Here is a 20,075-nt window from a genome sequence, read left to right as displayed (position 1 = left end):
GTTATTTAACTTTCCCAACATCAACTACGGCCCTCTATTGACGGGTTCAGTAACTATTATGAGACAAAATGTTTTGAACTTTTTTCTGATATTTAACTATTTTATATTTAACTCTAACAGATATCTTACATTACAGGCAACAAAATTAAAGAAAAGTTTATTAATATTTTACGTTAACAACTAGAGGGAGCCTTATTAGTAAATATTGGCGGGAATTTATCGTATTTTTTTAGTAGTAAAAGATGAAGGACACCTCTATATAGCGTTTTGACTATATCGATAACAGACTCCTCTTAAGAACTAAACTAGGACAGGCTTTTTTTTTTAAAATGGCTTCACTCATTTTGAATAAAATTCTAAGAAGCTTTTAAATCGTATCTGACAGCATTTTTGTTAAATTCGCTTGTTGGTATCGGCAAGCTAGTCGAACCATTGCTGCGCCTTTTGTCGGGTTGAGTGGCTTGAGTCGAGGGTGAGACCATCAATAGTAGGGTACTACTACCCATGCTCGATTTGTCACCTGTCCGGGCTTGTGGACGCTGGCGTAGGGCACTCTGATGAGGCTTTTTGATTCGCTTGAAGCACTAGTATATAAATTCTGACCACATGTTCGTATCGGCAAAGTATACCTTGTATCCTACACCCCCGGTATGTATTCATTTACGGTACGGGCAGTGGCGTTGGAACGGGGGGGTACAGGGGCGCCAAAGTGGTATGAAAAGGGCGCCAAATTGTTTTAGAAGGAGCGCAAAAAGGATGCTGATGAGGGGGCGCCAAATTTAGCATCCCCCTTAATCCAAAACGTTCCTACGCGCCTGGGTACGGACAGGGCCGGATTAAGACTTTATGGGGCCCTAGGCCCAAGTTAATTTTGGTGCCCCGTTTCAATAGCGAGTGAAGCGAGCTAGGCGCTTCCTCAATTTATAATTGAGAAATGGAAGGAAAATTCATTTTCCTGCCAGATTTAGTATGTCGTCAGGGGCTAGACGGCAGTCCGTCAGAGAATGTGACAATCAAACGTTTTTGGTTCATAGGGGTGGACGCATTTACTAAAATTACTCCGGAAAATATTTTGTGAAAAGCAAATGATTAAAGTGTTGTACTTTTATTTTTTTCGAACCCTCTTGGTGCCCTAGGCCCAGGCCTATTCGGCCTATTGGTTAATCCGGCCCTGGGTACGGGGGTATATAAATAAAGATAACGAATGTTCTTAAAAATTTTGTTTTTGTAAGACACAAGAAAACTTTCGCTTCCCTTGCGTGTTAATCTTTATTTCTTTTGAAGCTCATTAAAAATCATATAAAAGTCAGAAAATTAGAGCAATGAATAAGTAATATTTCTTTATGAAAATGTATTATACAGATTTCAAAATTATATGTATATATATATATTTTTTTTTTTACAATATTGCTGCTATTGGTATATGTACACAACTCTTCGAAGATTAGTTGGACCGATGAGTTTTCATTTTTGGATTTGGCTTCATTTTATGGGCGGAACCTTTAAGAAACACAATAATTATATTTTTTAAATGTTTAATGCATACAATTTCAAGTTGAAATTGTGCAGACACAAATAAGGTTCTACGTAAAGTAACCTGTGATAGAAAAACGTCCAATGCTTCTGACATGAACTGCTCCTTCCTGATAACGGCTGATTTGGACAACGCTGTTAGCGATCTTGTTTCCGTAAGACCACTGAAAGTGTTTTCTTGTGACAACACCGAAGTTAAATGACTTATCTCTAGTCTCAAAGACGCAACCTCCAGAATCCTAAATACAGAAACCACAGATACAAAGTAGATCAGATTTCACCATGATTGTATTCTTAAATTGATAGTTAAATTTTTAATTAACTAAGAACACTTACGAGCTTGAATCCACGGACGTGCTTTTCAAAGAATGAGAAAGTTCTCGCAAGACAGCGTCGCAGACACTTTTTGAGACTACCCCTTTCTTTTCCAAGTCGAGGCCAGCGTACAGCGCTTCTATTTCAACGCAGAATTCTGAAATCAAACGGGTCACTTTCAATAACTGGCAACAAGTTTGGATTCTAAAATTTACTTAATTCTTGTTACCTTTCAGCAGTAAGCATGACAGAACGCTAATCTTGAAAAGGGAAAAAGGAATCGGTTCGAATGGAAGAGCGGTCAGAGTGTGTAACAATCTGTCAGCTTGTGGTTCCGGAATAATGCTTCTTGATGATCCATGTAACAAAAGTGTCACTAGTAATTCGCTGTAGATGTCTCCCGTTAAACCTCGAACTTCTTCTCCTCCAGCGTTACCTTGGATTTTTTAATATTGAGTACATAATTAATTACTGATTTCTTTAACAAGATTTTAAATCGTAACGAAATTATCTTAAAACTATATTAGACATTTATTAAGCAGTTAACATTTACGTAAATACATTATCTTCGTGATTGAAACTGTAACAACATTGCTATCTTCTCGGAGGCAATATACTTATTAGGCCTAACAAGTTGAAACATTCAAAAATCAACGTAGTTTAAAGAGGTCGAGTCAATCGGTTTTGTTTTATAGATTAATATGTAATTAGTTTATTTAAGAAGTAATCCTCAAAATTTAATCATTCCTAACGAATAGTCAAATGCTATATTCTTTAAATTAATTAAGAAAATTGTACACAACGCTAATGAGAGAGTCGCAATTTATAAAGAGTCTACCTTTATACTGCCTTAGCGCTTCGTAGGCGGCGTGTAATATTTCATCCAAAGCGGGGTTTCTGGAGGACAGCCCGTCCAAGGAATGAGCGACTTGCGCAACTTTGCTTGTTTCGCATTCCTTTTGAAAACTGTCTCAAAAGATGCCGTGTAAATACCCTATTAAAATGTTAAATTTGATGCTCGGGGCTCACTAATTTGCCAGAAAATCAATGGGGTCCGTCGGTTTGCAGTCTAGTAGGGCCAACAAAGACTGCTGCAGCACGCCTCGGATATCGTTCATATCTAGTCTGGGAGCCGTACAGCGAAGGGAATTGTCCGCCGGAAACAAATAATCCGGAGTAATCCCTCTCTATTACGCTGGAACCGTCGTCTTTGTTTCAATTCGGTTTGCCTAAAACCTATTTGCAATTATATAGCTACGGGATATTGGAATATTTCGCCGAGTCTCTTAACGGGGACAATTTTCTAATGAGCGATCGATTCTAGTTCACGTGCCGCTGCACTACCAAATATGAATCGCGGACACGTTTCCACGGCAACAGATCGATCCGTTGACGAAGGAGCCATCTAGCGCGTGAGGTGTTCTTGGATGTTCGGTTTGAAAGCCATTCGCGCATTTATAGTTTTTGTTATGTAAAATTTAATGATGACCTCTGTCGCTAAAAAAGAATTTTTTTATGATTAAGATACAATAATATGGGTGAAGAACGTCTTACGCTTGTTTTTTGATAATGCCAGGAGAACGTTTATCTTATTCATATTTTCGTTTGAAAATATTCAACGCTTTTAATTTTTTTTTTACATTTTCCATTTTACTAATGGGACAAATAAAATAAAATAGGCAAAAGCTGTCAACAAGTTAAAGTACTGCTCGAGGCAAATGAATATGTTCGTAGCGAAATTAGCGACGAAATTACAGATTAGCCATTTTACCGTTTTTCTGCGGCAGTAATTAATAGTTAGATTATGATTGATAACGACACTTCCAATTCCGGTGGGAGCCACACCGCAAAATCTGTATTTACTGCCGTGTTTGTAAGTCTTGACACCTAGATTATCTGTATTGATGTAAACTGTGAACAAACAAGGCAATCTTGACCAGTCAATATTTTTTGGATCCATTTTTGCCAGCTCCTTTAGAAAATCGGTTACGTCAACATCTACTGTCAACCCACAATTTATATTTGAAGCCGGAAGTTGGAAACCAGGCGGAATCACTGATCCTACGGTTTTTCCAACAAATTTTTAGTTCCATCTCGCATTTGCCCCCTCCATTGTCCCTCTTAACCGCGAGAATTGTTGTTGTTTTTTTTAACCAGCAATTGAGATTGACCAAAGAGTTAATACGAAGAGCACCAATAACTGATAAAAATAGCTTATTTGCATCTAAAGAGGCAAAGATTCAAGGGTCACAGTGACGTTTCAATTGTGCTAGTTCCCGCGTAAGCTCCAGAAATACGAAAGAAAAATGCACGAATATGATGGTTTAGAGCTACTTGATTTTAGCTGCGGTCAATAACGCTACACGAACTCGCCTTTGGGTAAACGTTGAATCCGGTTTCTTACTGTACAATTTGTTGCGTTTTCGCGTTTCAACGTCTCGATACTCAACTAACAAGGAGAGTACCCGAGGTGTTTATTGCCGATTTAGTTCAAAGTCGGCCGTAATGTAGACCTATGTGAGATATGAAATTTCCCAAAAGGAGACGTTGCACTACCCATTTGATTTGCCATGGAAACCGAAAATGTTTTTGATCACTTAAAACAATAAAATCTCCATTTAAAAAAGCATGGGATTTTCTCGGTTTCACAGGGTCCTAGCTACGAAAATTTTGAAAAAATTTGAAAATCACGAAATGTGTAATTTGGACCATATTTAGGTAAATTTCATCAAGTTTGGGTAAATTGAAACATTTTTAGTGTAAATTTTGTAACAAATTTTGGGTAAAATAAGGAAAAAATCTTATTTTGGTTGTAAGTGGTCAAAAACATTTTCGGTTGCCATGGCAAATCGAATGGGTAGTGCAACGTCTCCTTTTGGGAAACTTCATATCTCATATAGGTCTACATTACGGCCGACTTTGAACTAAATCGGCATTAAACACCTCGGGTACTCTCCTTGTAAGAGCTGGATTTTTATCGTTGATCAACGTTATTTCGAGGTCAGCACAAGTAAAGATTAGCGCGAGCATTAAGTTTTTATTATTCTATTGTACTACATGTACAAATTACGTAATTACAATAAAATATGTAAGAAAATTTTCAATTATTTGTATACGTGGGAAATATTGGTTAAGCCTTTGGACAGACACAAAATTGGCCATGACCGAAAAACCGCCCAGCAAGATTCTACGTCACGTTGAGCAACGGCCTCAACGAAAATACGTTTTCACTTTTCAGAAAACGGTTTATTCTCCGTTGAGTCTTACTGAACGCAGCCTTTCACCCAGATTTTTAAAACGCCTTGTATCAAATGTTAATTTAGTACAACAGTAAAAGCAGATATTCATTTTCCAGTAACTCGATGCAAAGTCTTATATTTTGCTTCCATATGTTAGTATGATGAATAAACTAAGAGTTTTATTTTTTTATCAAAGCTTGAGATATATTTTTCTGAATATTAAAGTTTGAAGAACGTAAAAGAGTAGAATTTCCTTAAGCACACTCACCATTAAGTGGAGTACTTCCATGCTTGTAGATTATATGTGGTTTCACTTTCTCGAGATTAAATTCGCTTGTTATCCGTAAAGAGCAACGCCGGCGCCTATCTCTATGCAACGATGCCATTCAAGTGTTTGAAGTAATTAACTCGGCCAGCAATTCCGCGATTCTAAAAATTATACGCAAATCTGGTTGTCAAGTTCAATATCGTTCATGTCGCCAAAATTGGACATTACTTAATCACGTTTTCCAGCATCGCGTCCCTTCTTGCGGGCTATAACTGGTTTTCAAGATAGATCATGTTTACTATCTTATAACTAATATAACGCCCGTTCTATTATGGAGGGAAAACTTAGCAGTAGAAAGAATGTCAAAATGTATAGGCCAATTGTTTTTTGTACCTAGGTCCAAAACTTTATAATTACCTAGATTCAAATATTAAAAAGTGTATACATATAAGTATATTCAAGAGAAAAATATGTAAATGGCTTATTGATCATGGTTACGAATATTTGTATGTATAATGTTGCTCCGTATACGTTTTAGTAATACTTATGGCATCAATAGATTAATAATAGTAATAATAAAAATTATGGAAAGCTGTACGTGTTGCATTAATTCAATATAATTTTAAAGGAAAGGTTCCTCCAGCTTAAAAATCATTTGGAAAATTGTATCATGTTAAACTACGGTATACTAGCATCAGAAAATGTAATGATCTAAAAATAATAGGAATTTTTTACAATAACAACGTTTATTTAAAATATTTCCGTAAATTTTTCTTAAGATATTTTTAATAATCTTTTAACTTTATTCAAATTTACTGCTTCATCAGTAAATTAGAGACTAAAGAAATTTTTCAACAATTTGTAGAACTGTAAAGAATAACAATTATGCGATTGATAATAAAGCTTATCTGTGAATTAACATAAAAATATTATAGGAAGTTCCTTTCTGTTTAACCAAAAAACAGTCCGACGTGAAGAGTTTACCCTGAGAATTTTGCCTTTTATATACTCTAGCTAGCCCTAGATCGTAATAAATATTAATGAAATAATTACATATCACCCAGATCAATGATGCTACAGGGAAAATTCCGTTGAATGAATAGAAAGTATAAATGCCATTTTCAGTCAATTCGTACATCAGGATTTTGGCTTTCATTTTGTTATCGTCAAAAGGTGCTTAATAATTCATAAATACTCGTGTAAATTGCCCATTTCACAAACTTTAAGCTTGAAATTGTCTTCTGAAACGAGTTCTATTAGGAAAATATCTTCCATGTTCGTAGAAACGTAATAAATTATTAAACGAAGATTGGATAATTCAAACTCGAAATCTTTTAAAGCCCAGCCTACTTGGCAATGATTAAGTAATTAATTCGGTACTAAATAGTTAGGCAATTGGCAACAATTGAACAAATGTTATCGAAATTCCACCTGAATTAAGTTAACGACTTACCAAGAAGAGATGCATTTAATTTTAGAAAGAAAGTTTCATTCCTAAATACGCGTAAATCGTTTCTGGTCTTACTATTGTATTTAATTGGATAATAAACTTGACTAGTTAATAGGAATAACAAAAAATATTTAGATCGATAAACATTCAAAGCTCTAGTACTCTCGAAGGGCTGATCACTTGTCGTAATCGATGTACAAGCTTGTAGCTGCGACTGTACTAAAACGATTACGTAATTGATTACCGATTTGAAATCATCCAAAGACTGTACTCAGTTTGGTATTCCCGAAGGCCTAATCGTACAGATTTTTAGAAAGTGGTTAGTCCCTCGAGTACTCTATAAATAAATGTACATTTTAACCGAATGAACGACATTCCATCAACATTGAATATATAAATGAAATTTAAGGACGACTCGCTTCTTCTATAGTATTTGGCTTTCGACAGATTTTTTCAAATTGAAACATATTGATAAGCTTGATCAAATGAGCAAAATGTGTCCATTGTCATTTTTTCATAGTCCTATAGTTTGGCGAGTATCAGCGGTCAAAAGTAGACGAAACTTAGTATAGTCTATTTGTTAAAAGAAGTAAAGGCCAATCGGTTAGCGTTCTACGTTCGCGCGTCGCTAGTCCGGGCTCACTATTAATAGAGTTTTCTTGCCATGATTTTTACACCTCTACTTCATTATTTATTTTCTCGCAACTTATTATTCGATGAATTTTCGTACGTGGAATTATTTATAACTCAATATTTTATGAGCAATAATAAAATAAAACATAACATAACATAACATAAAAGAAATCAGAATATATATGATTAACCGTTTCGTTGAATCTCACATTCAACACTCGCTAATAGGAAAGAAATAGTCTCGGAAACAGTCACACCACAACAGATCAAACACTTATTTATCGATTTTAGTCACACAGTCGGTTAAAGTCAATATTTAACTATTTATTTACTGAGTTCGTTCATCGTACGATCAGAACGAAACCAAATCCGACGCTCTGTTTTGGGAAGCACCACGAATCTTGGCAAGAAAACTCTATTGATAGTGAGCCCGGACTAGCGACGCGCGAACGTAGAACGCTAACCGATGGGCCTTGACTCTTTTAACAAATAAGACTATACTAAATTTCGTCCACTTTTGACCGCTGATACTGGACAAACTATAGGAGCTAGGGAAAAATGGCAATGGACAATTTTGCTCCTTTGGTCAAGCTTAACAACATGTTTCAATTTGAAAAAAAGCCAAATCACATAGAAGAAGTGCGATGTCATTTCTTATTATCTTGATTGCGCTATACCTAAAATACGATTGAACGTACAGATTGATTAATCTTTGCTTTTTTTCCTTTTCGCTAATGAGTTTCTAGTGGACTTGCTCTCGGATTCCAAAAGCAATTCGAATTCGCTGACCAAAACCGGCGCCTGCGTGATCTCTAATTTGGGAACCAGCAGAGGTAACGGTTTCGAGACGCGACGCGTTGGTTCCGGTGCCGCGGTGCTGGCGACGGATTCTTCGATGTTGGTGAAGATGGCTGACGAGGCGCACATCATGGCCGTAGCGGTCATGTTCCCCAACGGGCCCAAGTCTCTTTTGCTCTTCGACTCGTGTCGAAGCGTCTTGCGTAATTTCTGGCGCAGCCAACTGTTTTCGGAGTCTGATTTACTTAATTGTTGGTGTTTCATGAGCAAGTATTCGCTGCCGAGCTCCGATTCGCTCGTTCGTCGATTCCTCGCCGTCGCCGTCGACGCGGCCACGATTTTCGAATCGAACGGGTTCGAGTACCTTTTGGGGTTGCTTTTTAAAAACTTTTCTATTTGCTCTATACAACACTGACGACCGCAGTATTTGGCCCAATCGAGCGATGTGTACCTTCGATTGGGGTCCCTTAACATCGGATTCGATCCTGTTCGCGGAGATAAAAAGTACATTAGGTACATTCTTAAGAAAATGACATAAATACGTTCACAAACGAGTTATAAATTACATAGGCCTGAATGACTTGAAAATTCATTCTTGAGAGCTGACGATTAAAGGATATTAAAACACTGTTCAGTTGTTTAAAGAGAGTAGAAACTAAATCAAAAATAATTTACTAACACACGCTACGATTTGAACATCCCTAGCTTCTGTTAAAACTGGTGAGACATTCGCCGATTAACCATAATAATACTTCTTATACTCTCTTTAAGACCCTTGCCCAATCAATGGTGTAGTTAGAGCTTTTACCGCCCTGGGTGGTCCAGGAGTGTTTGCCGCTGTTTGTCACCCCTCTGTACCCTTAACTATACCACTACGACCAATTACATTTAGGCCCTTAGTTTTTTTTTTACATTTGAAAACGTTTTACTAACCGGCGCTGAGCAATAATTTGACACATCTGGCTCGTCCTTGCAAGGATGCCTTCATTAAAGCCGTCATTCCGAACTGATTTCTCTTGTCAATTTCCACAATTCCGCGGAATCGATCAAGTATATAGGCAACCACCTCGGCATGACCTGCGAAGAACAATTGAGAACCTTTTTATGGAAAGTATTATATATGTACACCTAAGCTTTCGAATGAAAGAAAAATATCGATAAATCGATTACGTTAGTTTTTCTTGATAAGGGCGTAATATTGGGTTAAATTGAGGAAATTGGGAACTTACCAGCTTGCGCGGCTAGCATTAGAGGCGTATTTCCTTCATTGTCGGACAAGTTAATGTCCAAATCTGGCACGTCACTTATCATGTGTAACAAGGCCATTTGTCCGTCGGAACAAATGTAGCTGAGACCGGTCTAAACAGAAAACAAAAATAAATATTTTAAATTTACTTTGAGAACTAGTAAATTAAATTGTAATTGATCGCAAATCGGCGAAAGGATCGACTCAACTATATCCTCCGCTCTAACTGACTTTATTATCTCGGAAAATATCACGACCTTACGGGTTTAGGTACTTATAAAGTGACCTTGAATGATTGTATAATAACAGGCACGGTAGCTTCGATAGGCCTATTCAAATTTTTCTCAAACTCCCGCACTCTTATAACGAGAGGTGGCATCATCAAAGCGGTATTTCAATTCCGTGAAGTCAAATAACGCGTCAGAGATGAAAATGGAATGTTTTTCTATAGTACTACTATAATTCAAATCTTATCTATTTTGTTGTACTAGACAGTCTAGACTGCACGTACAATTGTGAAAAGCGGGGTGTAATTCTTTACGAATATAAATATTTAGCAAATTTTCATAGGCGTCTCGATTAATTGTATTTAGAAACAAGGGCGTTCTATTTACTCACGTGTAATTTGATTTTCAAAATATGACCCTGATTTTAGAAAACGCATTTACAATTCTTAATAGTCATATAGTTTATAGAAGACGAAATTTTTAAAACGCTCTAGTCCCATCTCTATATTTGAAAATAAATGTCAGAAAAAAAACAAATGTTTTGTATGTTGGTATTATCTAGATTTATTTGGTTTTTTTACGCGTTTGATATGTTTGGAGCGTCCCCGTTCAAAAAAACTGTTTATAAAGTTTTACTTCTTAAATTTCTATATTTAGTGTCTAATAAAATTTAAAGTCTACGAATTACTTTGTTGGGAAATTGCGCAGTTTGCTAGTAAGTGATTTTGTAATCTCTTTTATTAAGAGGCGCAAATGGGTTACAAACTAAACTATGTATAGAGACACCATTTTCCATCCGCGCAGTGTTTTTGGCACCCTTTTGTCTTCCCCTAATTTCTAGAACAAGTCTTTCCGTTTGGAACCCGTAACCGAGGTATCCACGCGACGTCTCCTTTTTTTAGTTCACCTTAAAACGGAGGAGCAGTCGCTGTCAAACCCTTGTTAAGATTGTCACTGCTTTTGAAATAACCTCTTTTGAAAGCTGGGACCTGTCTGTTGGCCTTTTCGTCAATACGGTTTTCTTTCTATATTGGCCTTTTACCATTTCTCCGTTTGCCTTACACTCGTAAGTGTTTGTACTTCTGACAGGGACACCACTCGCGGAAGAGCTATCGCGTTTGTTTTCGCATTGACAGAGTTTATTCGCGATATACGAGCGAAAACACGCGGAAAGGTTAAAAATCGCGACTGCGGACGAAATTGTAAGATCAGCTATAATAAACGGCTCACTTTTAACCTTTGATGTTTTGGCAAAGGGTTTGTAGTCTGCAATAATATTAACGATAAAACGTATTTGATTTTAGTTTTGAGAGAATCATCAACAAATGGGCAGCGAGAAGCGAGATTAGGCTAAACGAACGAGTACTTTAAGTTTCGAAAAACGAAGTGTCGCTCGAGCCTAGAATGAAACGGGTTGAGACTTACCCTCCCGGTGCCGTCTCTGTAGTTGATGGTTTCGTCGTTGAGTTTCTTTAAGAGAAATCCCTTGACTGCCGTTTCGTCTCCTCTTTTGCAAGCCATTAAGAAGGCCGGGTTGGTCTTGGCTTTGGCCAGCATAGCCTCCATCGTGGCGGCCGGATCCTGCCTCGAGTGGGTGACGGTGAGAGGGCCTTTCCTTTCGAAGGTTTGCAAGTCCGGATGCTGGAAGCCCGGCTTGTTAGCGGTGGCGGAAGACGACCCGGAGCGATTCGGACGAATCGGAACATTCGGTTTCTGATAATGATCCGTCGAACGCGTGCTTTGGGTAATCATTCTCGACAATTTCGTTATTGTAACGAGCTCGAAGAAATCCTCTTCGGTGGCTGCGAAGTCCGCGCGAAAAAGTTATTTTCAGAAAGTCCTTTTTCACGTCGGCTCGCTTACAGCGGCAGCCGAGCCAGGAGAGCGCGCGCTTGATGTGTCATCTTCTCTGGATGCCGCTTTTTAAAAAATCTTTCTATCTCGGCTGGATCTTTGGATTTGGACGACGACGAAGAAGAACCGCGTCTTTTTAGGCTGAATGAGTTCTTTCATTTACAGCGTCTGAAATTAGATAGAAAACGCTTTTAACACGGGGACCTAGATGCGAGCGCCTCGGAATACGCGTCGCTTTTAATTAAGCTTCGACCTCAGTAATTGAACCTTTCTCGTTGGCCTACACAAGACCAACTCTTTGTTCCGCGCATTTAGACAGGAGCTCCTATTCTTTTTGAGGAATAATTACACGTTTTTCTCCACCTCCGGTATAACTCATTTGCTTCGGAATGTTTCCGATAATTTGTCTTCATTTTATCTGAGCCCGTAAACATCGCGTTCCTCGATAACGCTTCCCATAGTCTTTTATACGAACTGCCGTTCTAAAAATGAACGTCTATTTTCAATATAACAAGTACCCTTGGGCTTTGGTACTTCTCATTTAGGAAAATTTGGCATTTTATTTTGAAAAAATTGTTTATCACCGTGCTTTTCGAGACTAGATTAGATTTTACGGAGAAGCGCGTAATCCTTAAACGCGCTGTCCTCTTTGCAATAACTCTTTCTATACGACAAACAAACGTTGACGTTCGCTCAGAAAGCGGTTTAAATATTTTCACGCGAACAAAGTGCCAATGAACTCTCGGGTGTTTACAAAAGTTGTTGTCATTGACAAGCTCTTTACGTAACGGTTTAACCAAAGCAAACGCTTAGGCCATCATTTTAACGCTAAATGCCTACAGATTATAAAAGCTATTTAAAAGGGATTAGCGCAATTTTGACTGGGTGGCGATTGAGTTTCTGATCCGCTCGGATAAGCGATATACCGAGCTGGCGCGGATATATTTGGAAAAACGAATGAATGAGCTCTGGCGTGGGTTCGCGTTGGAGCATTTCGCGAAAAATCTACTGGCATCCGCTACAAATTACATCTGGAATTGGACGCGAACCTTTTATTTCTATTCCTAGCACCTCGAACGAAAGTCTGAAGTTACGCTGAAAAAAATTGGCCGCCTCGAGTTTTTCGAAAGCTCAGGTTGATTTCAATGCCACGAGATGAGCGTGAAATATTCATGCTAAAAATATGTTTGATAATTTATTAAGACAAGTTGTCTGCGATAGTTTTTTACTCTTCAAAATATTTACTTTAACTCGCGTTCGAAATAATATTTAGAATAAGTACTTCGTGACATACGTTAGATTCAGAGAGAAAGATAAGTTATTCCGTAAAATGTTTTGCCCGTTTACCATTGAAACACTTTTTTGGGCAGTGTCTTACAAGTGTTATGTCGCTTAAAATCCGCTACGTACAGGCCTGATAGGCCTCTAATAAGGGCCATCGTGTTGTTTCTTAAAATCATCTAATGGCCATTTGGTTAGCTGTTCTAGAAAGACAGTTAATTCTTGATTTTGGAAGTATAAAACCTAAATTTTCGATAAAACGTGGTATTTTAAGCTTCACAGCGCTTAAACATTTTTCTTCACATACCTAAACAAATCCCGTTGGGAAAATAGATCAATGTTGATAAAATCTTCGTCAAAATGGGAATAAAATTGGAGAAAATATAAAAATATATTAAATATATTTATATTGAAATATTTATATATTTTTAAACTTGACGGTGATAAATGGTTCTTGTGTTTTTAATTTCAATATACTAGGTAATTTCACTATAGTTATTGAATGAATGTAGTATCAAAGTTGGTTAATCTCGTATCAAAATTGGTTAATCTCGTATCAAAATTGGTTAATCTCGTATCAAAATTGGTTAATCTCGTATCAAAATTGGTTAATCTCGTATCAAAGTTGGTTAGTCTCGTATCAAAGTTGGTTAGTCTCGTATCAAAGTTGGTTAGTCTCGTATCAAAGTTGGTTAGTCTCGTATCAAAGTTGGTTAATCTCGTATCAAAGTTGGTTAATCTCGTATCAAAGTTGGTTAATCTCGTATCAAAGTTGGTTAATCTCGTATCAAAGTTGGTTAATCTCGTATCAAAGTTGGTTAATCTCGTATCAAAGTTGGTTAATCTCGTATCAAAGTTGGTTAATCTCGTATCAAAGTTGGTTAATCTCGTATCAAAGTTGGTTAATCTCGTATCAAAGTTGGTTAATCTCGTATCAAAGTTGGTTAATCTCGTATCAAAGTTGGTTAATCTCGTATCAAAGTTGGTTAATCTCGTATCAAAGTTGGTTAATCTCGTATCAAAGTTGGTTAATCTCGTATCAAAGTTGGTTAATCTCGTATCAAAGTTGGTTAATCTCGTATCAAAGTTGGTTAATCCCGTATCAAAGTTGGTTAATCCCGTATCAAAGTTGGTTAATCTCGTATCAAAGTTGGTTAATCTCGTATCAAAGTTGGTTAATCTCGTATCAAAGTTGGTTAATCTCGTATCAAAGTTGGTTAATCTCGTATCAAAGTTGGTTAATCTCGTATCAAAGTTGGTTAATCTCGTATCAAAGTTGGTTAATGCAGTATCAAAGTTGGTTAATGCAGTATCAAAGTTGGTTAATGCAGTATCAAAGTTGGTTAATGCAGTATCAAAGTTGGTTAATGCAGTATCAAAGTTGGTTAATGCAGTATCAAAGTTGGTTAATGCAGTATCAAAGTTGGTTAATGCAGTATCAAAGTTGGTTAATGCAGTATCAAAGTTGGTTAATGCAGTATCAAAGTTGGTTAATGCAGTATCAAAGTTGGTTAATGTAGTTATATTTTATAAATATATTTACGTACCTCTTCTATTGATTTTATCTAATGTTGTTGTTATCCTATTAAGTTAAATTCGTTTACAATTGTATGGCAAATGTAGTTTCGGAGAAATTAAAAAAAACAGCAACATTTAAAGTGAAACGTAATCGTCTGAACGCTCATTTCGAAAGAGTGTAACCTCTTCGAAATCTCATTTGCAGACTGCGAGAAAAGTACAGAAACGACGTGAAATCGAATATTTGGGAAGCTCAACGAAACGTAAATCTACGTCAATACAAATGCGCGTGCCCTACTCGAGATCGGTGGAAGGTTTTTCTCGTTTAAAAAGTTATCCCTTCGCGTTTTTGCAAGCGGGACAATATCCATCAAGGGTTTTTAAATAATAGGGTTGAATTTCTATTTTTGCAACGCACTACAACAGGCATTTTGGCTCCTTCGCGCCATAGATAATGAATTATTTATGCTCTGCTCAAAAATGGCGCGTGAATTTGCGCGTAGTCATTGAATTCCTATGTACTCGGTGATAATGGCCTAGTTGCCAAAGCTTCAAAATCTAAAAACAATTAATACGTCTATTAGCTTTTAAACGGTATGAATTTGTGTTGAAGTTTTATCTTTTATAGTATAATAATTGGTATAATAATGTTATATTAACGCAATGCGATAATTGGTAAAATGCATTAGAAATATGCGTTATTTGATAATACGCGAAATATTAAATTTTTAATGCTCACTGCGCCTTTTGCATTATTATAGTGCCAATTAGGCCTAAGGTGGTGCCTTGGGTATTAGCCTAGCTGATTATTATTTTTTTTATTTATTGGTGTAAAATCTTTGCAAATTTTTAATGAACAGTGGCCGTAGCCGGGGGTTGCACCAGCTCTCTCTCGAAACGATTGGTTGTATGTATAATACTTTTCTGAATTATTAGCTCCTTCCGCATAAAGAATAACGCCTGCCATGAAATGTGAACCATTTTTCTATCATTAGGATAAATATAAAATTTATCTTCTGGAAACTAATTCACTAGAAATTTACTTTTGGGCATCATTAGGAAAAACATTTTTTCAGGAAATAAAAACCCCTGTTTGAATTAATATTAACTAATTGATGCTTCTGTAAGTTCTATTTAACTATATATACCTGCAATTCTTCATTAAACCAAAATATTAGTTTGTGTTGAAAAAAGTACAAAAATTATGTGCTTAGTTTAAACTAAGCACAATTTATCTTTTTGAAAATATTATTCGTTTTTTCTGTTAAGACAGTTTTTTTAAGCCAAAATTTTTTTGTTTGATCAACCAATATGGATTAAGAAAAACTTAAAACCCCAAGGTTTTTGCGTAAAAACCCCCACACAAACCACAAGGTTTAAAAACACTTGGTTTAAAATAAGTCCAACTCTGCTTTTGAGCAGTGACTAAAATTCGAATTTTATTGAATGTTAAATCTTATCATTACAAGTTGGTAATTTTCCTATTTCATAATTTTAGTAGATACTTATACCTATCCAAACAACAGTGAGAAAATCGATATATCTAAAAAAGGGATAAAGATGGAAAAGTATGACCCTTTCGGGTATTTTGGAAAAATCAAAGATCCTTTACTATTATTCGATCTGGTCTAATTCTGACGGTCTTTATTTGTCAGAGGCTGGTGGACGCGTAGGCTGTACCCGATAAAACTAAATCTACGCGTTTCCCCCGCCCCTTTAGCGTTGGCTTAACCAATCTAATAACTCTAATAGTAGAGAGATTAAGCCCCCGTAGAAGTTGAAACGAGAACGTGCTTTGAGGAAACTTCTAGAATATAGCGTGGCAAATAGCCTCTTAACAATTTATTGTTAGCCTTTACCAAATATTCCACGCATTGTTAGCGATAATCCGAAAAATTATTTATATTAAATGAGGAATCAAATCCAAATTCCGGGGGAAATATTTTAAATCGTCACATGGGTAATTTATGACGTAAGCAAGCATAACAAGGAAGGCTCGACCCCAAACCTAAAAGATATTACACCCACTCCTAATAACAAGTTTGGAGAATGTGCTAGAATGCAAACATTATTGCGCACAGTCTGCACGATCTACTTATTCGTTTTAATTGTTGGCACCTGTTTGTTTTTTTTTCTATATTTATGAGGAATCAAGGAATTCTAGCTTCTATCACCAGGTTTAACAGAAGCTAGGGATGATTGGCGCTAGTTAATTTAAAAAACCAAACGTGTTGGATGTCTCGAGACATTGAGACGGTAACCCAAATGTCGTGGTCTCAATTACAGCCCGAGGTTTCTGTCTTTCTAATTTAATCTGGTATGGAAAGATGCACGGATTATATATATATCTATATATATATACTCCCTTTTAAAAAAGCCAGGTGTTTATAGATCGATTTACAAATTATGACGGGAAAAGACGACTTTAAAGGGGTAACATTCTACCGAGGTAACGTGGTGATGGCGTTATATGTTAGTAGATGGCGCTCTGATAGCCACATGACGTCATAATTTTGATTTTCAACGATTGGTTGAAAGTTTTCAGTATTTAGTGGAGAACGGTTTTGTAGAGATTTAAAATACAAAATTATCTTCCCTGATTGGATAGTTTAAAATTGTATTATAGTGCCATCTATGGCGGAGAGTGCTAACTACTGTTAAAATTAATCGTTAATTTAAATTACAAAAATTATATATTTTTAATAGGAATTTAAAGTACTATAATTTAGTAATTAATTAATAACTTTGTAAAAAAGTTTATTTTTCATAAACTTTATAGTGTCGCCATCTACCTCAAACATGATTAAATAGGAAGGTACCTCGGGTGGATGTCGCCCCTTTTTGCATATTTCCCTGTAGGCAATATGTGAATGCGTCTATATTTGGCCACAGAACTTTCATAATGGATGGGCATTTATAGTTAGGTACATATTTCCCGGACTATTGTTGTTACAATATGCCGAAGTTTACCTGAAAGCAATATGCGATGATTAGGATGTCTGGCCGAACAAGGTCTCTGTTTTTTTGGATGAAATGGGAGACGCTTCCTTTTCTGTGGTATCGTGTTACGGCTGGATCGAAGTAAATTTGCGGCTCAACAATACGGACTGATAGCTATGGGTTCTTCAAATTTCTTGTCTGACGTTTTAGGTGAGTTATCACGCGATAATAAAGACACTGGTTTCCGTAAGGCGCGAGTAAACTAACCCAAAAGACTAGTTCACTCTCATGGAATTTATTTCACCAATGCAAAATGATAAAAACGAGAATTCATAAAACACGCGTGTGTACTAAACATGTTTTCGTTTTCGAATATCAAGTCTGTCAGCTGCGTATTTAACGAAATACATGTAAATCATTGGGAAATGTATTTCGTTCGTAAGGTTTATTAACACTTGGATAAACCCTGTACCGCCAACATTTACGATTGATGATACCGTAAGATCCAGCGCAAGGTTATGATAGAAATGCTTATGGCACGAATAAAAAGTACAGTTACGTTGCCATATTTTTAGAAATATTTTTCGATCTCTAAAGGAACAGTGCGAGCTAAAACGTTGTTTATTTCATCCGTAAATATAGAACGATTATTACGAATTTTAATAACGAAATATTATAATAATGACGAATAATAAACGTCTATACGTCAACACCATCAAAACAAACCGTTACGATTCGGTACCAGCGTTATTATCGAGGGGCAGGTCACTTCCTTGATTAACGACGCACCCCTCAAAAGATTAAATCCGATTTAATCACGATTAAGTTGATTAAATCACGTTTAATCATGATTAGAATGTTTAAATCTGATTTAATCCTGATTAAATGATTAAATCTGTTTAAAATGATTAAATCTGTTTAAAATGATTAAATCCTGATTAAAAAAATTATATCGTGATTAGTATGATTAAATCGTACTTTAGTTTTGATTTTAATGATAAATTCTCGATTCGACCGATTATATTGATTAAATCGTGTTTAAAATGATAAAATCTAATTAAAATGATTAAATCTAATCAAAAAGATTAGATCATGATTAGAATGATTAAATCTCGTTTAAATCGTGATTAGATTTTCTAATCTTGATTAGATTTTTTAATCTTGATTACCCTGATTTAATCATTTTACTATGATTAAGACGCACCCAAAATGGAAGTGACCTGCCCCTCGGTTATTATAGTCGTTATTTTTGGGTTATATAAAGTAGGTTATTTGCAGAATGTTTCCAACGATAAATATTTTTTCCCCTTGCCAAATCGATGTGGTTTTAGCAGGGATTAAGGGGAAGACTACAGTGGCCATTGTCTACTTTCGTGCTATTTCAACCTGAACTATTTTAATTTTGTATTTTAACTTATAAAATTAATATCTAAGTGCAGAACAGCCTCTTGTTTAGTGCTTAAAATAATTTTGACAATTTTAAATTTAAAAATAATTAAGTTATTACGTTTTAACTCGGACTCCCGGAGCTAAACAAGTTGGGCAAGCACCCAAACTACCCTTTAGTCAGGACCTTATATCTCGTTAACTAATGATATTATAATTATCAAAATTATTTTAAGCACTAGAGGAAGGTTCAGCCTAATAGGAAAAATATAATTCAATTGTGTAATTGTTAAAACAGAAACGTTCAGCTTGAACGAAAAAGAGGCTTTTACTGTATTCTTCCCCCTTAACGCTAAGATTATCCTGAAATACTTTATTTTACTATTTATCGGTTAAAAAACATCCTATTATATGACGTAATAGTTAACTCACTAACAAATGCTATGAAGTTAAATTTGATAGTTGTAACTATTTGATGGTATAAAATCAGTTTAAATTTCCAGTAGTTATTTAAAATCCAACGTTCCGCGGTTCGCAATTAAGCTATTCTCATTATGTTTCGCGAATATTGAAATATTTGAGGTTTTTTTTACGTAAAACTCGCCATTTTTAGGTTCAAATCTAAGAAATCAAAACATTTACCTTAAAACTTCTTCTTTAGTTGATTTTCTGGAAAGATTTAAATGAACTCTGATATAATTGGTAAGAAAAATAAATCCCCGTTAGAAGTGGATATGTTTCTCTCAGTCTTAGAGCGAATACATTTTGAAGGCGGGAGGAAGTTATAAGTTTGCGATGATGTGAAGTTTCAAAAATAGGTTGCGAGCACGCTTGCGCGGAAGGAAAGGGGTGCTGAAGGATCGTATAAATAGCACTCGCGATGTTACCCAAACCACCTGGGGAGGGGGTCTCCGCGATGCAGAAATAGCCCGCGTCAGATTGACTCCTTCTCCGCGGATGACACGTAGTTGCGCGGAATGATCGCGTACACTCGGTTGTTGGCTTAAAGGAACACGTGTTTGACGCGACTGTGTCCGAAGCTAAAAATGTCGAAGAGTTACGTCAACTACCGTTGTCACCACCGCCGGTCTTCGTCAAATTTAGAAGTTTATTTCGTCCATTTTAGGATTGGATTGAGCTATAGACGCGAACTCACTTAGTCACTGTTACCATATGTAACATAATCACTCATAAGTATGCCATAAAAGCATTTTCGTTAATGAAACCTTGTTCACGGTATATGACGTAAATTACGTCACTTACAACTCCGTGACGAAATACGCGTCATCAACTTTACTGAAGGGAAACGGAAGTTAGTGAGAATTCCTCGCGCGTTTCTGGCTTTGCCCATGTCAAGTTTAGCTCGTGCCTCGCGATCACATGATTT

General features: G+C 36.3%; 2 protein-coding genes across 2 annotated transcripts; both read right to left on the bottom strand.

Annotated features, from left to right (window-relative positions):
• Nucleotides 1–1,482: 1,482 nt before the first annotated feature.
• Nucleotides 1,483–2,966, bottom strand: LOC149947980 (tubulin polyglutamylase complex subunit 1-like). The gene is made up of 6 exons (XM_090171002.1): nucleotides 2,878–2,966; nucleotides 2,687–2,814; nucleotides 2,078–2,284; nucleotides 1,870–2,005; nucleotides 1,547–1,772; nucleotides 1,483–1,500 (listed from the first exon to the last, which is right to left on the bottom strand). Exons 1-6 carry the CDS (start codon nucleotides 2,964–2,966, stop codon nucleotides 1,483–1,485), a joined length of 804 nt encoding a protein of 267 aa, XP_090027128.1.
• Nucleotides 2,268–19,421, bottom strand: LOC149947979 (uncharacterized). The gene is made up of 6 exons (XM_090172677.1): nucleotides 19,331–19,421; nucleotides 11,135–11,731; nucleotides 9,466–9,595; nucleotides 9,170–9,313; nucleotides 8,137–8,721; nucleotides 2,268–2,284 (listed from the first exon to the last, which is right to left on the bottom strand). The coding sequence occupies exons 2-5, from the start codon at nucleotides 11,459–11,461 to the stop codon at nucleotides 8,144–8,146; spliced, it is 1,179 nt and encodes a 392-aa protein (XP_090028803.1). The 5' UTR covers nucleotides 11,462–11,731; nucleotides 19,331–19,421; the 3' UTR covers nucleotides 2,268–2,284; nucleotides 8,137–8,143.
• Nucleotides 19,422–20,075: the final 654 nt, after the last annotated feature.

Source organism: Leiobunum rupestre, chromosome 4 (genome assembly GCF_980474605.1).
Source record: "Leiobunum rupestre chromosome 4, qqLeiRupe1.1.hap1, whole genome shotgun sequence".
NCBI classification, from domain to species: Eukaryota; Metazoa; Arthropoda; class Arachnida; order Opiliones; family Sclerosomatidae; genus Leiobunum; species Leiobunum rupestre.
Note: the sequence above shows the minus strand (reverse complement) of the source record. Positions and strands in the feature narration are given on the sequence as shown.

Excerpts from the sequence above, each read along its gene's own strand:
- LOC149947979 (XM_090172677.1), bottom strand. The coding sequence starts at position 11,461 with ATGATTACCCAAAGCACGCGTTCGACGGATCATTATCAGAAACCGAAT. Across the intron at positions 9,596-11,134 it reads ACAGAGACGGCACCGGGAGG|ACCGGTCTCAGCTACATTTG; the intron begins GTAAGTCTCAAC and ends TTTTCTGTTTAG. Across the intron at positions 8,722-9,169 it reads CAAATTATTGCTCAGCGCCG|GATCGAATCCGATGTTAAGG; the intron begins GTTAGTAAAACG and ends CTCCGCGAACAG.
- LOC149947980 (XM_090171002.1), bottom strand. The coding sequence starts at position 2,966 with ATGAACGATATCCGAGGCGTGCTGCAGCAGTCTTTGTTGGCCCTACTA. Across the intron at positions 2,285-2,686 it reads AGCGCTAAGGCAGTATAAAG|GTAACGCTGGAGGAGAAGAA; the intron begins GTAGACTCTTTA and ends AAAAAATCCAAG. Across the intron at positions 1,773-1,869 it reads ACGTCCGTGGATTCAAGCTC|GATTCTGGAGGTTGCGTCTT; the intron begins GTAAGTGTTCTT and ends TTCTGTATTTAG.